This window comes from Pseudonaja textilis, chromosome 14, assembly GCF_049901715.1.
Source record: "Pseudonaja textilis isolate UNSWEBS1 chromosome 14, rPseTex1.2, whole genome shotgun sequence".
In the NCBI taxonomy this organism is placed as follows: domain Eukaryota; kingdom Metazoa; phylum Chordata; class Lepidosauria; order Squamata; family Elapidae; genus Pseudonaja; species Pseudonaja textilis.
In genome coordinates this window covers 3880033-3897331 of record NC_142003.1, presented here as the reverse complement: position 1 = coordinate 3897331, position 17299 = coordinate 3880033, and the positions used below count along the sequence as shown (strand labels likewise).

Below are 17299 nucleotides of genomic sequence, written 5' to 3'. Positions count from 1 at the left end.
TGTTTAATTGAACCTCTAGTGCTTAAACTAACTTGGGATTTCTCCAAGATTAATATTCTTCCATAACTCTTTTAAGGCATCCTAGGACAATTTTCAAACACTTTTGTTTCTTCAAATATATGAGGACAAAATGATCTGCATAATTTCCTTCCTTCGTATTTTAACGTCTGTTTTGTGCATATGCAGCAACTGGGCTTATCCCATATAGTTTACTTATTTATTAAGCAAAGTATGATGCGTGATATCAATTATACTCAAGCCATGAACCAAGAGTTAGAAAATAAAGCAAATTCAGTGCTAAAGTGGGGGAAAAAAAGTCATGTTTGGTTTAATGGTTGTGTAAACCTATCCATTAAAGTGTGGGTTGTGTAGTGTTGGGACTGAGCCTTATACTAGAAGCCTGGATATTTAGGTACAAAAATGCTAATTTTGAATGCCGAGGATTGTTCTGTCTGCTGGATTTGGGTTATGCATATTTTTTAAAAAGTTTTGCAGCTGGGCCAGTTAAAAATTGCACAACTTTTATGATTCCAAAGGTATTTTGCTGCTGGGGAAAGGTGAAAGTGGAAGGGTTGGGCCTCAACCTCCCTCCCCTCTTTGTGTTCTCCCTAGCTGCACAGTCCACAACTTAACAATTGGGACCGGAGCTTCCATTGCTGAGTGAGGCCGTTATTAAGTGAGCCTTTCATCTCTTCCTGCGGTTGTTAAGCAAATCACACATTTATGCGAATCTGGCTTGTCCCATTAACTTCGCTTTTTGGAAGCCGGTTGGGATTGTGACATAATTATCACGCGTCATAAATACATGCTAATTGCCGCGTGCTCAGATTTTGATTTATGCGACCATGGGCTCATAAAGTTTGAGGACAGGTTGCAAGTTGTTTGGAAGGGAAGTGATCATGGGACAGAAAAGCAAAGGATTCCATCAATTTCTTTTCCAAAGGATGAAGCTTTATTCAGACTAAACATGAAGATTGCTCCGAGTAGGGTAGCATTTACAAGAGACAACCCAAATTGGACCCTCCTAACGTTTTCCGTCCTTGACATGAAAACGCAACCAAACTGCATTCAGAACAGACGCCTCAACTCTGAGAACTTGTCTTCCGTCCATCATCATCTTGATGAAGAACATCCGGACGCTTGGACGGCTGGTTAGCGAACCCCTTTTCTTCCCCCAAAGGGCCAAGAAGCTCTTCCTTCCTTCCACTCTCCTTCTACTTCCTTGCAAGTGCCTTTATAAACGTCTTCGGGCTGCTCCGGTCCTCCCCACGGCAGCGAGCAATCTTCCCACGGTGCAGCCGCCTGAGATGCTTAGCCTGTCAGACTAGAAAGGAAAGGCGATTTAGCTGGGGGAAGCCAGAGCAAAGAGAGAGGAAAGCGTGAGAAGGCACAGTGGTTGGTGATAAACCAACAGCACAAGACAAAACCAAACTCTTAAAGGTCCCTCTTTGCCTCACAATCGGGAGGCTGTGAGTTCAATCCTAGGTAGGGGCAGATATTTCTCTCTCTGGGCACAATGAGAAAAATCTGGTGAAAAAAAAAACTCCGCATTGGCAACAGGAAAGGGATCTGGCCATTCAACACCCCGCAAGAACAGCTTACAACTTACAAATTATGGGGTCGTTAAAAAGAAGATGATCCACTTATGAAGTCCTTCCCAAGGACCTAGGATAGGCAGATGTGGTTGTTTGATAATGTTAAAATTTGTCTCTATAGGTTGTAAGCTGTTTTTTTTACAATTGACTGATGATGATCAATACAGCCAATGTTCCTTCTGTGATATACTACTATAAGTTAAAGGAATATGGGAGTTATCCCAAAGGTGCTTTTTCTAAAAGGCAACTGGACTCTCTTCGGGTTTTTTAATTGAAAACATTTTGCTTCTCATCCCAAAAGCTTCTTCAGTTCTAAATCGATGTTAGTTAGAACTGGAGAAGCTCCTTGGATGACAAGCAAAACATTTTCAAAGAAAAAAAAACCAAGAAAGTCCATCAGGCTTCTAGAAAAAGCACCTTTTGGACAACCATGACTTGGATGATGGAAAACCTCCACAGATATTTAATATGGGAGTTGATAGACAACCAAACTTTATGAGATAAATGTCAGCATTCTAGAAAACCTCCACTCCAACCAATAACTCCAAGACAGACATCTTTTCAAAAGTTCTGTTTTAATTGGATAGTAAACTGGCACATCTGTAGAATCCCGAAACTTGAACGTTCAGGGCTTTCTTGCAATAAGTAAAAACTACAAATCCACCCGACCTGCACCCATCACCACCCCATCACCACCCCATCACATGCCCCAATCACCATCCGTCCCAACATGAGACGTCCCCTCACTCGGGTGCAGAAATAACATGACCTTGACTTAGAAAAAGAATGCTATTATATCTAACCACATACACTTCAAGAACTTTTCCCCCTCCCACTTTCCCAGGCTCAAGAACGTGGCAGTGAGGATGCTGGAGATTCTAATATGACTTCCAAAGGTGACACTAAAGACTTTGGGGACCTCCAGTCTAGGTGAAGACTTCCTAGTTCAGAAGGCTTGTTGAGATCTCCAAAACACACTTCCCATCCACTTTCTCCATCTTTCCAATCCCTTCCTTTTCGGTGGCTGAGGTCCCACATAGTTGACTTCCAGCAAAACGTGCTTGCTCTTCATAGGATCTTCATAGGATTCATAGGATCTTTATGTATTGATTGAGTAGCCCTATAGGCCATTGAGTAGCCCTATAGGTCAATGTACATGGTTCAAACCCGTATTATCAATAAATCAGAGGATCTTCAGCCCAGCCTTCCACAAACCAGGGTTTGTGCATGAGTATCCCAACACACACACTCGGGCAAGGGAGGCAGGCGATTCCATACCTACCAGCTGCAGGGCCAGAGGGGAGTTTTATTCCTCGGAAACTGACTTGGAGCTGCCGGATTTGGAGACCTGGATGATCTCCACGGAGGTGAGCGTTTTGCCGGTGGAGAGGCGGTGCCTGGTGCGGAGTTTGTTCAGAGCGGATTCCGCCATTCCTGCTCTCTCTTCAGCATCGTCCAGTTCGTGTACCGTTTTCCGGTACCTGGCCATGCTCTGGTTTGCTTGCTCCTCCTGCAGTGAAGAGAGAAGGGCTTGTTTTGATTGATTAATTGAAAATGAATTTATATAGCCGCCCAACTCACCCAACACAGAGCCAGTTTGGTCTAGTTGGTTAAGGCACCAGGCTAGAAAGCAGGAGACCAGACATCATTAATCGGTGTGTGTGTGTATACAACTATAGTTATAGTTGTCATACTGGTAGTTGTACTTGTAGTTATAATTTACTTATAGTTTAATTATGTATGTGTGCGTGTGTATGTACAGACACTATATATAGCAACTATAACTATGGTATAGTATAACTATATAATTTAATCTAGAACTATAAACTATATAACTAAACTGTAACTATAACTCTGTGTGTGTGTGTGTGTGTGTGTGTGTATGGTATTCAGTTTTGCTCGGGTATTTTCCCACGTCATTATAGTTGTGCTTTTAAAGTTGTAGCAACGTTTCAGCAGAATCTCATCTGCCATCATCAGGCTTCTGTATTGTGCACAACTACAATGACATGGGAAAATACCTGAGCAAAGCTGAATACCATAAATGCAAGTACCTGCGAAAACTTAAGAATATATAATATATACTTCATCGAAACGTTGCCCAGATACTTTGAATCTTACGCGGGAGAAAACCCGAACAACCAAAGATCCACATACATAACTAAACTATAACTAAACTATAGATAGATAGATAGATAGATAGATAGAGTGTATGTTATAGGTTAGTTATGGTTATGGTTAAAGGTCCATAGAGTCAAGGACTACCTGTATGTCTAAAAATGACAGTACGTACAGCCTCGTCAATCTGCCTCTTGTAGATCTTCAGCTTGTTCTGCAGTTTTTCCACCAGTTCCTGCATGTGCTGGTTGTTCTTGTGGTCCTCTTCTGTCTGGAAGACCAGCTCCTTCAGACGCCGCTCGTTCCTCTGCAGCAGCTTCACTGTCTCCACGTGGCGCTTTTGTTCGGAGTCCAGTTCATTGTCCAGCTCCTTGATCTGGAAAGGAAGCCGAGGCCGAGGCTGTGAGATCCACCTCAAAGGGGACCAGGGAAGGTCATAAGACGGGCACGATGACGGGACACGATCGTGCCATTTTTTTTTTCCTGCGCTGGGGAGGCCACACTTGGAATACCGCCTCCAGTTCTGGTCACCACGATTCAAAGAAAAGATTCTAGAAAGTGTGCAGAGAAGAGCAACAGAAATAAGAAGTCTGGAGGCTGAAGCATGTGATGGTTGACTTGAGGGAACTGGGTATGGACAATCTAAAGAGGAGAAGGACTAGCGGGCGACATGACAGCATCTTCCAATATTTGAGGGGCAGGGAAGAGGGGCGGTCAAGCTATCCTCCGAAGCACCTGAAGGCAGGACAAGAAACAATGGACGGAAACAAACCCAGGAGAGAACCAACCTAGAACTAAGGAGAAATTTATTTATTCATTTATTGAATTTATATTGCCACCTATTCGCCTGTGGCGACTCGAGGCGGCTTACAGAATGTAAAACTGTATTTAAAATAAAAAAACAATCAAAGCTAATAAAACGAATCAAATAAATTAATAAAGTACAATAGGGGAAAAAATAAATAAAAAAGCACCTCCAACTCCGGCAGCGGATCACACTAGCCCTTTGATGGGCACTATCCTGCTTTGGTTTCCCCAGGGCCGCTGGCAAAACCAGGTCTTCAGTGCCTTCCGGAAGAAAGCTAGAGTGGGGGGGCCATTCTAATCTTTGATGGGGGGATGATGCTCTAGAGAGAGGGAGCCACCACAGAGAAGGCCCTTCTTCTGGGTCCAACCAGGTGTATCTCCCTCGGGGATGGAGTCCTGATTGGAAAACAATTATTCAGTGGAACGGGTTGCCTTCAGAACTTGTAGGTGCTCCATCACGGGAGGTTATTAAGAAGAGATTGGACAACCAGTTATCCAGAATAGAGTAAGGACTCTTGCCTTGGGCAGGGCGTTGGACTAGACCTCCAAGGTCCTTCCAGACCTTCAATTCATGAAAAGGCTACTACAATCTCCCCATAAAACCCACTTATTCGGGATGGTCTAAGGTTTCCTGCCTTGACCAAGGGGTTTGAGTAGAAGACTTCCAAGATACCCTGACCACCCTATGATTCTGTTGTGGTTCGCCAGCAGCCGGTGCAGCCAGCAGCGGAATCGGACAGTGGGCAAGAATGGGGACCAGTCTGGGAGTCTGGAGAGGACTTGGACAAGGGTCCTGCATCCGATGCAGAGATGGGGCCAGGACCATCTGGGAGTGGGGTACTGCCTTTAGAGCCTTTGGAGTCTGGCAGCAGCAAGGCGGAGGACCCAGGGGAGCCTGTTCCCAGTGCGCGTGTGGGCAGAACTGCTAGAAGGCAAGAGCAGCTGAAACAAAAGGGGCAACTCGGGGGTAAGGCTGGGAGGTGATTGCCCCGCCCATAAGGGATAAAACTCAGGCCAAGATAACGAAACCTTTGCAGGAAGCAAAGTAGTTTGATTAGTTCGGAGTCATCCTTGAAGCTCTTTGTACTTCGGTTGGTTTCTTTTCTAGTTAATTTGATACTTCTGCTTTTGGCAGCACTTCACAGAACTGAAAGGTGTGTGCTTATCTTGGGGAACTATTTGAGATTAATTCCGGCTGGGAATGAAAACAGTTCCCAGCCTTGCAATAAAATAAGTTTTGTTTTAAAAATAAGTTTGTGTGTGATTACTGTTTACGAAGCTTGGATCAGAACAGACTGTATGTCCTATGATCCTGGTCAGATGCCACAAAGAACGTGGGAAGTGTTAGTAATTGGATGGGGGTGGGGAGTGGAGAGAGGTTCTTACCCGAGCCTCCAACTTCATGATGGTCCTCTTCCCACCTTTCAAGGCCAGTTGCTCAGCTTCTTCCATCTTGACCTGCAGGTCCTTGATGGTGACCTCGTGGCTCTTCTTGATTTTCTCCAAGTGCATGGAGTGATCTTGTTCCTGCCGCAGTTCTTCAGCCATGCGGGCGGCCTGAAGGGAACGAAACGAAAGGGAATCAACAACTGGAAGGAGAGAGGTGAACTTCACCCAAACGTGATAATTTTAAATTTAAATTTTCCAAGTTCCTAGAGAAAGATTTGCAGGCCCAGAGATTGACCATCCCTGCTTTGTCCAATGTGCCTTCAAAGAGACAAAGGCAACCTAAGTTCTAGGCAACAATGATAGCTCCCAGGGGCAAAGGACACCTTTGAAAAAGGTATGGTTTTGTTACAAGATGGGTGAAAAATAAATAATATTTTTTAAAAAAAATAAAATAGAAAAGAAAAGAAATTAAATAAAAGAAAAAAAATAAAAGAAATAAAAGAAAAAAAGAAAAACTAAAAGAAAATGAAAATAATAAAATAAAATATAAAAAACTCAGTTTGTTACAAGATGGGTAAATAATAAAAAATAAAAGAAATAAAAATAATAATAAAAGAAAAGAAAAAGAAAAAGAAAAGAAGAAGAATAAAAGAAAACAAAATGTTAAAAAACTCATTCTGTTACAAGATGGGTGAAAAATAAAAAAACAAAACAAATAAAATAAAATAAATAATAAAATAAAATAAAATAATAAAATGAAATAAATAAAATGAAAAATAAAAGAGGAAGAATAAAAAAATAAAAGAAAAATAATTTTAAAAAAGAAAAAAAATTAAAGTAAAAATAAAATAAAAATAAGATAAGATAAAATATAATAAAAATAAAAATAAAAAATAAAAGGGCTCTGTCATTCGAAGGAGTACACTGTTGAAGCTTCCTTCCGGATCCAGAACCATAAACTCACATCCGCCATGGCTTTCTTTGCCTTCTCATCCGCCGATCGGAATTCGCTGATGAGTTCTTCGTGTTCATTGGTTATGCGCGTGAGGTCAGATTCCAGCTTACGCTTGATCACCAGCAAGCTCTGGTTCTGCAGAAGAGAGGAGACCTCAAAGTAGGACCTGTTAAACCAGGGGAGCTCAAACCGTGGCTCATGAGTCCTCCTTCAGGATGGCCAGCCATGTTTGCATAGGCAAAGGCCAGAAGGCTGTCCAAACTTAATTTAAGTTTTGTCTCAGGATCCAATCTGAACTGGGACCAGAGTTTTATTCTTCCAAGCTTTGGGACTTACGTTGGAGCCCATCCTAAGGGAACATCTCTCTCACTCTCTCCAGAATTCGTGCGTTGGGCTGTTCTACATGTTGTATTTATGGGGTTTCTGGTTGTGTGTAGCTTTTAGTTGTTAATTAGGGTGTTGATGGCCAGCTACTAAATCATTGATTGTTGTTTCCTTGTGCAACCGCTGGCCCTCACCTCCTAAGTAACTGATAAGATGGTGGTAAATCAGCTGTTGACTGACAATATTTGTTCCTCATTATACCTTCACAAGGCCAGATTGGTGACTGAGATGTGGCAAAGTTTGGGAAGTTTGTGTAATGTGTAGATTAAAATGTAATAGTTAAAAGTGATAGGGTTATTTCTTGCCTGAGATAAGATTTAAATTCCGCTCTTGTCTTCTCTTCTTGATACAATGGCCAGAACTAAGTAAGTACCAGGGGTGGGATTCTACCAGTTCGCACCTATTCGCTAGAACCGCTTGTTAACATTCTAAGCAGTTCGGAGAACCGGTTGTTAGAAGAAATTACTGGGCTAATCCTGTAAGGAAGGCAGGAAGGAAACATTCTGGTGTTGCTTACAGAAACTGCCTCTCCGTTAACCCTTTTTACATTTTTGGCAGGACTAGATTTCCTGTCTCAGGAATGTCTCTGGAGTTATTTTCCCCTCCTTTGCTGGTACTTTGCTTGTGTGGAGTGGCCATTCAAAGTTACAATGGCACTGGAAAAAAGTGACTTAGGACCATTTTTCACACTTATGACTATTGCAGCATCCTCACAGTCATGAGAGGCCAGGCAGGGAGATGTGTGCCTCGATGTGAGTGATATTGAGTTGGCCACGCCCAGCCAGTCACATGACTACCAAGCCACGCCCACCAACTGAGCCACCCCCACAGAACCCATTGTTAAAAAATTTGAATCCCACCCCTGGTAAGTACCCGTTCCCCAAATGATTATTTAAATTGGCATTTCTCATCCTTGTCAACTTTCAGATGTGTGGACTTCAACACTACCAGAATTCCCCAGACGGATTTGCACAAATCTGAAAATCGTCCAGGTTGAAAAACACTGGTTTAATTTTTTTTAAAAAACCGAGCCAACGGTCTGTTTTTTTCACGCTCCGTTCCTTCTTCCCCATAGAAGGTGGAGGCCATAGGTGTTGACTCACCTGAACATTGAGTTCGTTGTGCCTTTCGGAGACTTCCACCAATTCTTGCTCGATGAGTTTCCGCGAGCGTTCACTGCCCTCCAGGCCGGTGCGCACCTCTTCCAACTCTGTCTGGAGAAGGCTGAGCCGGCGTTCTTGGAGATTGTACTGTTCCCTCAGCTCCTCGTGTTGGCGAGCATCTTCGTCCATCTGCATCTGCATGTCCTGGGGGCAGAAAAGTGTCGGAAGACCCTGCTTAGTCTGAGCCACCAGGTTTCAACCCTGATCAACAGGGGGTGGAGATCCAAGAAATATGTCCAGGATGGAGTTTTAAGTCTACCTGCTGCCTTGAAACTTCCACCTGTATCTCGGATAGGACAAGAGCTTGGGACGATGGGGCTTGCCTTAAAAACAAGGTCATGTATAGCGAGGAAACAGGTAAGTGAAGTTCTTAAGGACTTAATTCTCTAAGGCAGGGGTCTCCAACCTTGGCCACTTTAAGACTGGTGGACTTCAACTCCACCAGTCTTAAAGTGGCCAAAGTTGGAGACCCCTACTCTAAGGGCCTACTCGTAGACATATATTACAGTTTTGCTAATTCATGTCCTACAATAAGCCTTCAGTGACATTCCTTCTGAGTTGTAACCTAAGTTTTTAGGATAGCTTTACTTTTTGCTGGCTCTGAAGGCCTGGCTAGATGTTCAACTGGTTCCTTCTAGATGAAGGTTCCAACACTGGGAACCTTCTCAAGAAAGAACCAGTGAAGTGGAGTGGTGAAAGAGTTGGATGAGGAGCAGGTTCTTAGTCTACTTTCATCTACAGAAGCTTCCTAGGTGACCTTGGACCAGATGTTCTGTCAGGTCAGGTCAACCTATCTCATGGGATGGATGTTGGGAAGAAAACAGGAGTTGGAGAAGAAGACTCAAAACTTATTGCTTTTCCTCTGCTCTTTTCCGGTCACCGTTCCTGTAACTTTTTTCACCTTGAGCTGTTGCTGGAGTTTCTTCAAGGCCTTGACCAGCTCACTGTTGTTCTTATTGGCATGGTCCAGCTGGATCTCCATTTCATTCAGGTCTGTCTCCATCTTCTTTTTCAGCCGCAGGGCTTCTGCTCGACCTTTGGCCTCCAGATCCAGGCTAGACTGCAGAGCTTCGATGGCACGCTGGTGGTTCTTTCTACAGAAGCGAGCGAAGGTCATTATTAGGTTCCCAAAACCAAGAAAGACACACTGAGATTCTTCTAAGCATTTTTCCTTATCCTTCCCCACCTATAGACAGAATCTTGCCAAAGCAAAGCGAAGTACTTGCACATATTCTGAGAACTTCTAAGGAGGAGCTGACTTGACCGTCTTCCTTCCAACCAAGCTATCTAAACTTCGCTGTCTCTTGGCCCTCTGGAATGCAGCCCCTCCCAGGTGAAGTGGCCCACAAATTCCATCTCCCCCAACCCACATCACCATTATGGCGATAATCGGAATTGTGGCACCAGCAAAAGGGGGTCTGATTCTTAAGGAGCAGATGGCAAATGAATATTCCAAACTTATCTTACAGAGATTGTAACTGGGGCCACCGGGTATTCTGGGCAGGAAAATCCTCTATTGGAGAATGTGATTGATGACCCCTAGCCCACGAATGTGTTCCTTTGACAATCTGAATTATGATACACCCAGAGGGTGGAGATTGGGGTGGAAGCGAGGTCATAGGTGATCGTAAAGTACATATCTCAAGACTCGGCTTCACACAGATCACGCCAGTATGTCGCTCCTAATAAAATATTTGAAGTTTTTTGAAGTTCGGCCCGAGGATCATGATTTAAGTAATGATTTAATCGCTGGAATTCTGACAACAAGCGAGCCTGAATTCTATCTTTAGCTCTCTGGCAGCAAGCATGCTACGGTCCCAGTTGCGAAGCTGAAAAGTTTAGTCAAACCTTGTGGCTTCAAATTCCTCCTCCTTCTCATGGATTCTCCTGTCAATATCTGCCTTGACTTGAGCAAGCTCCAGCTGAATGCGAATCAGCTTGCTCTCTTCCACCTGTTAGCAAACAGAGGAGGAGAACCCTGGCGTCAGTTTCCCCAAACAGGAGTCCCAGCGCTCTTTTCATGTGGCGAGGAAACTTTTTGCATTCCCTGGAGGGTCTGAATCCTTGCGCCCGCTTCTCTGAAGCAAGGATGCGTGACCAAGGAGACCCAGAATGACTAACCCCACGGAAGATGCTACATTACCTCCAGGGAAGACTCAGCTTCCTCCAGGGCCACCTGAAGCTCATCTTTCTCGATTTCCAACTTCTTTTTCATCTTCTGCAGCTCATGGACACTTCTTCCTCCCTCACCCAACTGGTCAATGAGATCCTTGATTTCCTCTGAATGGAAAAAAAAAGATGCATTGCACAGATATGTATTCAAGCTGACCATAGGCTGCCCCAAAGAAGAGAGGGGTCAATTTATTTTCCAAAGCATCACAAGGCAAGAGAAGAAACCACAGATGGAAACTAATCAAGGAGAGACGCAACCTGGAATAAAGGAGAAACTTCCTAGCGAAAATTAACCGGTGGAACAGAAGTTGCCTCCAGAAATTGTGGACACTGGAGGTTTTTAAGAAGAGATTGGACAGTCATTTGCTCAGAATGATATAGGATCTCCTGCCAGAGCAGAGGGTTAGACTAGAAGACCTCCAAGGTCCTTTCCAAGCTGTACTCCAATTCTTATTATTGTCGGAAACCAGCTGGGAAAGTCACAAAACAGCGATCACATGACCCCGGGGCTTTTAGGATACTTGGTGGTTTCCAAGGTCCAGAATTTTGATCACATGGCAGCGGGGATGTTGCGATAGATCTAAGCACGAGAAGTGGTTATAAAAGTCAACTTTTTCAGTGCCGTTGTAACTTTGAGTGGTTGCTAAATGAACGGTTGTTGTAGAGGACTTCCTGAACTCACCCTGAAGAGTCTTGTTGTCCTTCTTCACAGCTTCCAGCTGCTCTAAGGCTTCCTCATAGGCCGTCTTGAGCTTGAAGTTCTCCGTCATGTACATGCGACATTCCTTCTGGGAATTGTCCACTTCCAGTTGGAGCTCCTCACACTTCTGCTGCCATTCAGACAGCATCTTGTCAAAGGCCCGTTGCTTCTTATCCAGGACTGCACAGGCTGCATTGGCCTGGGAAGGAGAAGAAGACAAGCGTCACCCTCAACCGCAAGGTCCATCACTGATGGTCTTGCTTGAACTTCAAGACTTGTCTCTAGGTCTTCATCGTTCTGTTTCTGAGGTTCCTACTAACAAGAAACCAACCTGAACTTCTTCAGTACTGATCAGTGGTGATAGGCTACTGGTTTGGCCTGGTTCAACTGAACAGGTAGAAAAAAAAAACCTACTCATACAACTGAACCAGTTCCTCCAACGATCAGCTGAGAGGATAAAAGAAGGAGAAGCGCATGGGTAGGTAGGAAGGTCACTCTAGCATTCCGTTTCTTCATCCTCTCAGCTGATTGGTGTGTTAGGGGCGCATGCACACACACACACACATACACACACACAATCACCCATTGAACTGGTAGTGACCAAGGTAGGACCCCACAACTGGTACTGAAGTTGAATCTGGCAGGATATTTATTGATACGAGTGGTGCCTATCATTTTCGGTTAACCGTTTAATCTTGGTGACATCATTTTGGGTAATAGGACATGGTTAAATCATCATATTAAACCAGAAGTCGGCAATTGTAGCCCTTCAGAATCCATTTTTGCTGCTTCTAGAGCCCTCCACAATCACATCTCCAAGATTTCACAACAAATCCAATTGTTGCTCTCCCGTTTTAAACAAACTATGGTCTCAAAAACCACCTAGGGAACTTCCAGGGAAGGAAAGCCGTTTATTTGGCCTCACCACCTTCCAAGATCAGAAAGATCTATCAATGAGCCTGCTTGCAATTGCTGAGTAGATTTTGTTACCCTAACATTTGAGTTCAATGTTTACTTGCTTCTACCAGTTTCTTTGCTGAGTTCACACATGATGATAAATCTTATCTGGTTTCTTTGGGGTTGCCATACCCCCATGGTGCAAACCAGCCAGTTGCAGTTCATTGCCAAGAAGAGACCCTTATCCCCAGGAACGTTTGTTATTTGACCTTTTCCAGGTCCAAAGTTAGATCCTCCACTTCCATCTGGAGCTTCTGCTTGTACTTCTCCATGCTGGCTACCCGAGCTTGCGCCGTTTCGGCCGTTTCCTCCGCCTCCTGAAGACGGGCGGTCAGTTTTCTCCTGCAAGCACATCCCAAGACAAGGAAAAAATGTCCCAGATATGAGATAGGTCAAACAACAACAATAGCCTTCTAGATATCGCTGAAATTCTCAGAATCCCTCATCAGGTTGTCCTAGACCTATAACCTTGCTCTATCGCCTTACTCACTTAGTCTCTTCCAGCTCCTCAGTTCTCTGAATAGCATCGGTTTCATATTTGGTCCTCCAGGTTGTAACTTCGGTGTTGAGCTTGGAGACCAAGCGTTGGAGCTCAGCTTTGCCGGTTTGCTCTTCCTCCAACTGCTCTTTGATCAAATCCAGGTCATGTTTGGTGTTGGCCAGACTGACCACTGCAGCACTGCGGGCCTAAGGACAACCACAGTTGTAGCTGATTAATGTCTTTCCCCCATATTTCTTTTGTTTTTTGTTTATAGTTTCTCTTGGGAAAATCCTCAGGCCCAACCAGATGAAAATCATTACTAGGCACTTATAGTTTAATTATCAGAACGCAAGCTTTATGGAGAGTTAATTTCTGAATTTCTGGGAAATCTTGACTATCTCCTTAAAAGTCAAAGTCTCTTGTGATTTTTGCAGATGTCCCCCAAGATTATACTATTTGCTTTTTAGGACCACCAGTTTCTCCTACAACATAATGAAGAAGGTTCTCCAGGATGTTGGGGATCTGGACAAAACCCACGTGAGGAATATCAACACGTGGAGTCTTTGCATGTTCTGATTCTCAACCTTCAAAACCAGGTGAATTTGGAGTTCTTACCTTGGACTCTTCATCCAGTTGTCGCTTGAAGTCGTCCACTTGGGACGTGAGGGATGTCTTGACCCGAAGGACTTGATTGAGCCTTGCCTGACTTTCTTCATGCTCTCGGCTCAGCTCGTTGTTCTCAGCTGCAGGGTAGAAGAATGGAGAACTGGGTTATTGATTAATTTCTCCATCCATCTCACCATACTTCGTTAGTTAATGCTTCACAACAACCTAGAGTCCTGCATCCAGTTTTGGTCACAACACTATAAAAAAGATGTTGAGACTCTAGAAAGAGTATAGAGAAGAGCAACCAGGGTCATTAGGGGACTGGAGACTAAAACATATGAAGAGACAAGATAAATGGAACCTAGCCTTCAAAGGTCGCCCATTGTGCACCTAACTTTCCTTGAAAAAGGGAAACACAATTTCTCCGAGGTATGAATGAATAACTAAAGACATGAGGGTGTGACAATGAAGGACATGAGGCTGGAATTGCTAGCAACTAGGGTGAAAATGTTTTAAAGTTGGATCACTCAATGAAATGAAACAAAATCAAATAGTGGAACTCGGGAGATCGCCCAAGGAAACAACCTTGGAGTCTGTTCCTGATGGCGTTGATTTCTGCTTGATTCCTTTCCATCTCAGCCAGTCGGGAGTTGGCTTCAGCCAGGTTATCCTCCAACCGACGCACATGACCTTCAGCATTCATCTGCAAGGATGTAGAGGAGAAGACAACTTCAGAATAACCCAGAATTCCTGCTTACATTTCAGCAAACCAACTTCAACTCTTGGGACTGGACTCTGCTGCAGGTCACTCACCACAGTGTGGTACTTGTTAGGCCCCCAGAACCACAAAAGACACACTGAGGCTCTTCAGTAATGTCCTTTATCGTTCCTCGCCTATAGACAGAATCTTGCCAGGCTGAAGGAACTACTCGCATCATTAAATATATATTCAGAAGTTCTAGGGAGGAGCTGACCTGACTTTCTTCCTCCCAATCAAAATATCTAAACCAGGGGTGTCCAAACTTCTTGCAAGGAGGGCCAGATTTCATGAGGTGAAAATGTGTTGGGGCCAGACGTTCTTTGAACCATTAACATGAACTGGGAAAAACACTGGCTGGCAGGGATGAGTGACAGGCTGAGCCAGCGGGGAGAAGAGGCTGAAGGCCACTTGTGCTGTCCGGACAGTTCAGAGTTAATGGGATTTGGAATAGTTAGTTAGGAATTGAGAGCTGTCCCCTTAAGGGAATGCATCATGGTAAATGTAGTTAAGGTATTCTGGGTAATGTAGTTCATGTCAAGTGGCCACATCTGTAACCCTGATTGGTCACCGAATTGACCCTCGGTGGGTCGGGGGAGGTTTCTTCGCTCTTGCCTGAACACAGCCTCGTGTTAGCGGCTCTACCCCCTGCTTCTACGATATGGGATGAAAGGGAAGAGATAACCCTCTTTTTACCCAGAAAGTCAGATATGCAAAGGATTGGACATTAAGAAGAATCTTGTCATAACTGTGAGTTATTGAGGATGCCTGATGAACCAATAAAAAAGACTTTGTATGGATGCTTTGTGGAGTTTATCTATCTGTCTTTGTACAGGACAGAATACCACTCAAAATTTGAAAAAGGGCCGCAATTGGGCCCCGGGCTGAACTTTGAACATGCCTGATCTAAACTTTGCTGTCCCTCGGTCCTCTGGAATGCAGCCCCTCCCTTCTGGGAATCCAGACCCTATTCCACCACAGTACACCACCCAATAACTCAATCCATCAAAGGACTCAGGAAAGATCTACCATGTTCCTCATTTTGCCTCTTCAACCATGTGCCAATGACTAGGATGACCAAGAGAAGATGCTGGTAGAGGATCCAACCCTCAGGTTGGTGTTCCCAGCCTCGCGTAACGGCTTTTTTTTTCTCGGTCCGTCCGTACCTTGGATTTCTGGATGTTTTCCATGCTGCTGCTGAGATCATCAATCTCGGCCTTCATGACCTGCTTGTCTTTCTCCAACTTGGATTTGACCCTTTGCAGGTTCTCCAGGTGTTCGGTCATCTCGGCCATGGCGTCGGTGTGCTTCTTGCGCAGGGTGGAAGCCGTGGCCTCGCTCTGCAAGGCGGCTTCTTCCAGTTCTCGCCGGAGCTTAAGCAGCTCAGCCTCCCGTTTGCGGTTCTGCTCAATCTGGACGCAGGAAGAAGAGAAGGAATCAAAGGTAGGCATCCTTGTAGAAAAACTGCAGGAAAAAACTGCAGCAAAAACAACGGCTACCAACCTGCCTTCCATGGAGGACCTGCATCCTGCACGAGTCCAAAAGAGGGCCGTGAAAATATTTACAGACCCCTCACATCCTGGACATAAACTGTTTCAACTCCTTCCCTCAAAACGATGCTATAGAGCCCTGCACACCAGAACAACTAGACCCAAGGACAGTTTTTCCCCAAATGCCATCACTCTGCTAAACAAATAATTCCCTCAATACTGTCCAACTATTTACAAAGTCTGCACAACTATTACTATTAATCTTCTCATCACTCCTTATCCCCTCCCACTTGTGACTGTATGACTGTAACTTTGTCGCTTGTATCCTTATGATTTATATTGACGGTTTCCTAGTAGGATTTGATGGCTTATTGTACCCTATGACTATTATTAAGTGTTGTACCTGATGATTCTTGACTCTTGACGAGTGTATCTTTTCTTTTAGATACCCTGAGAGCATTTGCACCAAGACAAATTCCTTGGGTGTCCAATCACACTTGGCCAATAAAAGAATTCTAATAATTCATCCTCTCCCTTTAAAATAATTAACTCTGCTCTGATGAGGGGTCCTCAACATTGTCTGACCCATCGTGACTTCCAGAACTTGAAAAAACATACAAAAGAGAGATGGCTGGGTGTCCTGTGGGGGATTCGTTCTTTGGAGACTCAGTTTCTCAGCATGTGAAATGGGCATGGCACAGCCATCAGCTACCTTGATTGATGTATGTTTACCTGGGATGTGGTGGCTCCTCCAGCTTCTTCAAGTCTGTCACTGAGCTCTTCCAGTTCCCGGGACAGGTCGCTGCGTTGTTTCTCAATCTAAAAGCGAGTTATCAAAATTATTTTATTTTATTTAAATGTTTACACTTCTCATCTCTCCTATAGAGAGACTAGAGTTGGGAGTATAAATTTCTTTCTTTCTTCTTTCTCTCTTTCTTTCTTTTTCTTTCTCTTTATTTCTCTCTCCCTCTTTCTTTCTTTCTTTCTCTCTTTCCCATTGCCTTTCTTTCTTTCTTTCTTTTTCTTTTTTCTTTCTTTCTTTCTTTCTTTTTTTCTCTATTTCTCTTTCCTTCTTTTTCTTTCTCTTTCTTTCTTTCTCTCTCTCTCTTTCTTTCTTTCTTTCTCTCTTTCCCATTGCCTTTCTTTCTTTCTCTTTCTCTCTCTCTCTCTCTCTCTTTCTTTCTTCTTTCTCTCTTCTCTCTCTCTTTTTCTTTCTTTCTTTTTCTTTCTCTTTCTCTCTCTCTCCCTCTCTCTCTTTTATTCTTTCTTTCTTTCTTTTTCTTCCCAAATACCTTGTCCTAAAAAGCTCCATAAATAAAGATGAGGAGACATCGCCAAGCAAAGTGAAAGGAGAACAACAGAGTCAATGTTTAATTTATTTTAGATTTTTTTCATCCTGCCTTTTTTTTGTAAATAACTCAACATGGTGAACATACTTAATACTTCTTCCTCCCCCACCCACAACAACAACCCTGACAGGTGGGCTGGGCAAGGCAATGGAAAGATCCAAACCCATTTTATCAAAATGTTTTGCCCTGAGTTGGCAACAAAACAGAGGTTTACAGCTGCAAAACAGGCTGATTTGAACTTCTAGGAGCATTTCAGGGTAATTGGGAAATGCTCAAGGTGTTCAAAAGAGCCCTGAAAACAAATGATTTCCAATGTTTCAAACATGGCCTGGACGAGTATATAAAATCATACATTGCAATGTCCTACCTGTCAATG

General features: G+C 43.8%; 1 protein-coding gene across 1 annotated transcript in view; it reads right to left on the bottom strand.

Moving 5' to 3' along the window:
• Positions 1-929: 929 nt before the first annotated feature.
• Positions 930-17299, bottom strand: part of MYH16 (myosin heavy chain 16) — a 44017-nt gene continuing 27647 nt past the window's right edge. The window contains exons 29-44 of the mRNA XM_087942000.1: positions 16307-16393; positions 15251-15496; positions 13913-14030; positions 13337-13464; positions 12731-12927; positions 12450-12582; positions 11266-11482; positions 10555-10691; positions 10260-10363; positions 9313-9505; positions 8352-8555; positions 6874-6999; positions 5907-6077; positions 3889-4089; positions 2878-3105; positions 930-1324 (exon numbers count right to left, since the gene is read on the bottom strand). Of these exons, the coding sequence (XP_087798126.1) occupies positions 2902-3105; positions 3889-4089; positions 5907-6077; positions 6874-6999; positions 8352-8555; positions 9313-9505; positions 10260-10363; positions 10555-10691; positions 11266-11482; positions 12450-12582; positions 12731-12927; positions 13337-13464; positions 13913-14030; positions 15251-15496; positions 16307-16393 (2466 nt within the window). The 3' untranslated portion in view covers positions 930-1324; positions 2878-2901. The remainder of the gene's footprint in view (positions 1325-2877; positions 3106-3888; positions 4090-5906; positions 6078-6873; positions 7000-8351; positions 8556-9312; positions 9506-10259; positions 10364-10554; positions 10692-11265; positions 11483-12449; positions 12583-12730; positions 12928-13336; positions 13465-13912; positions 14031-15250; positions 15497-16306; positions 16394-17299) is intronic.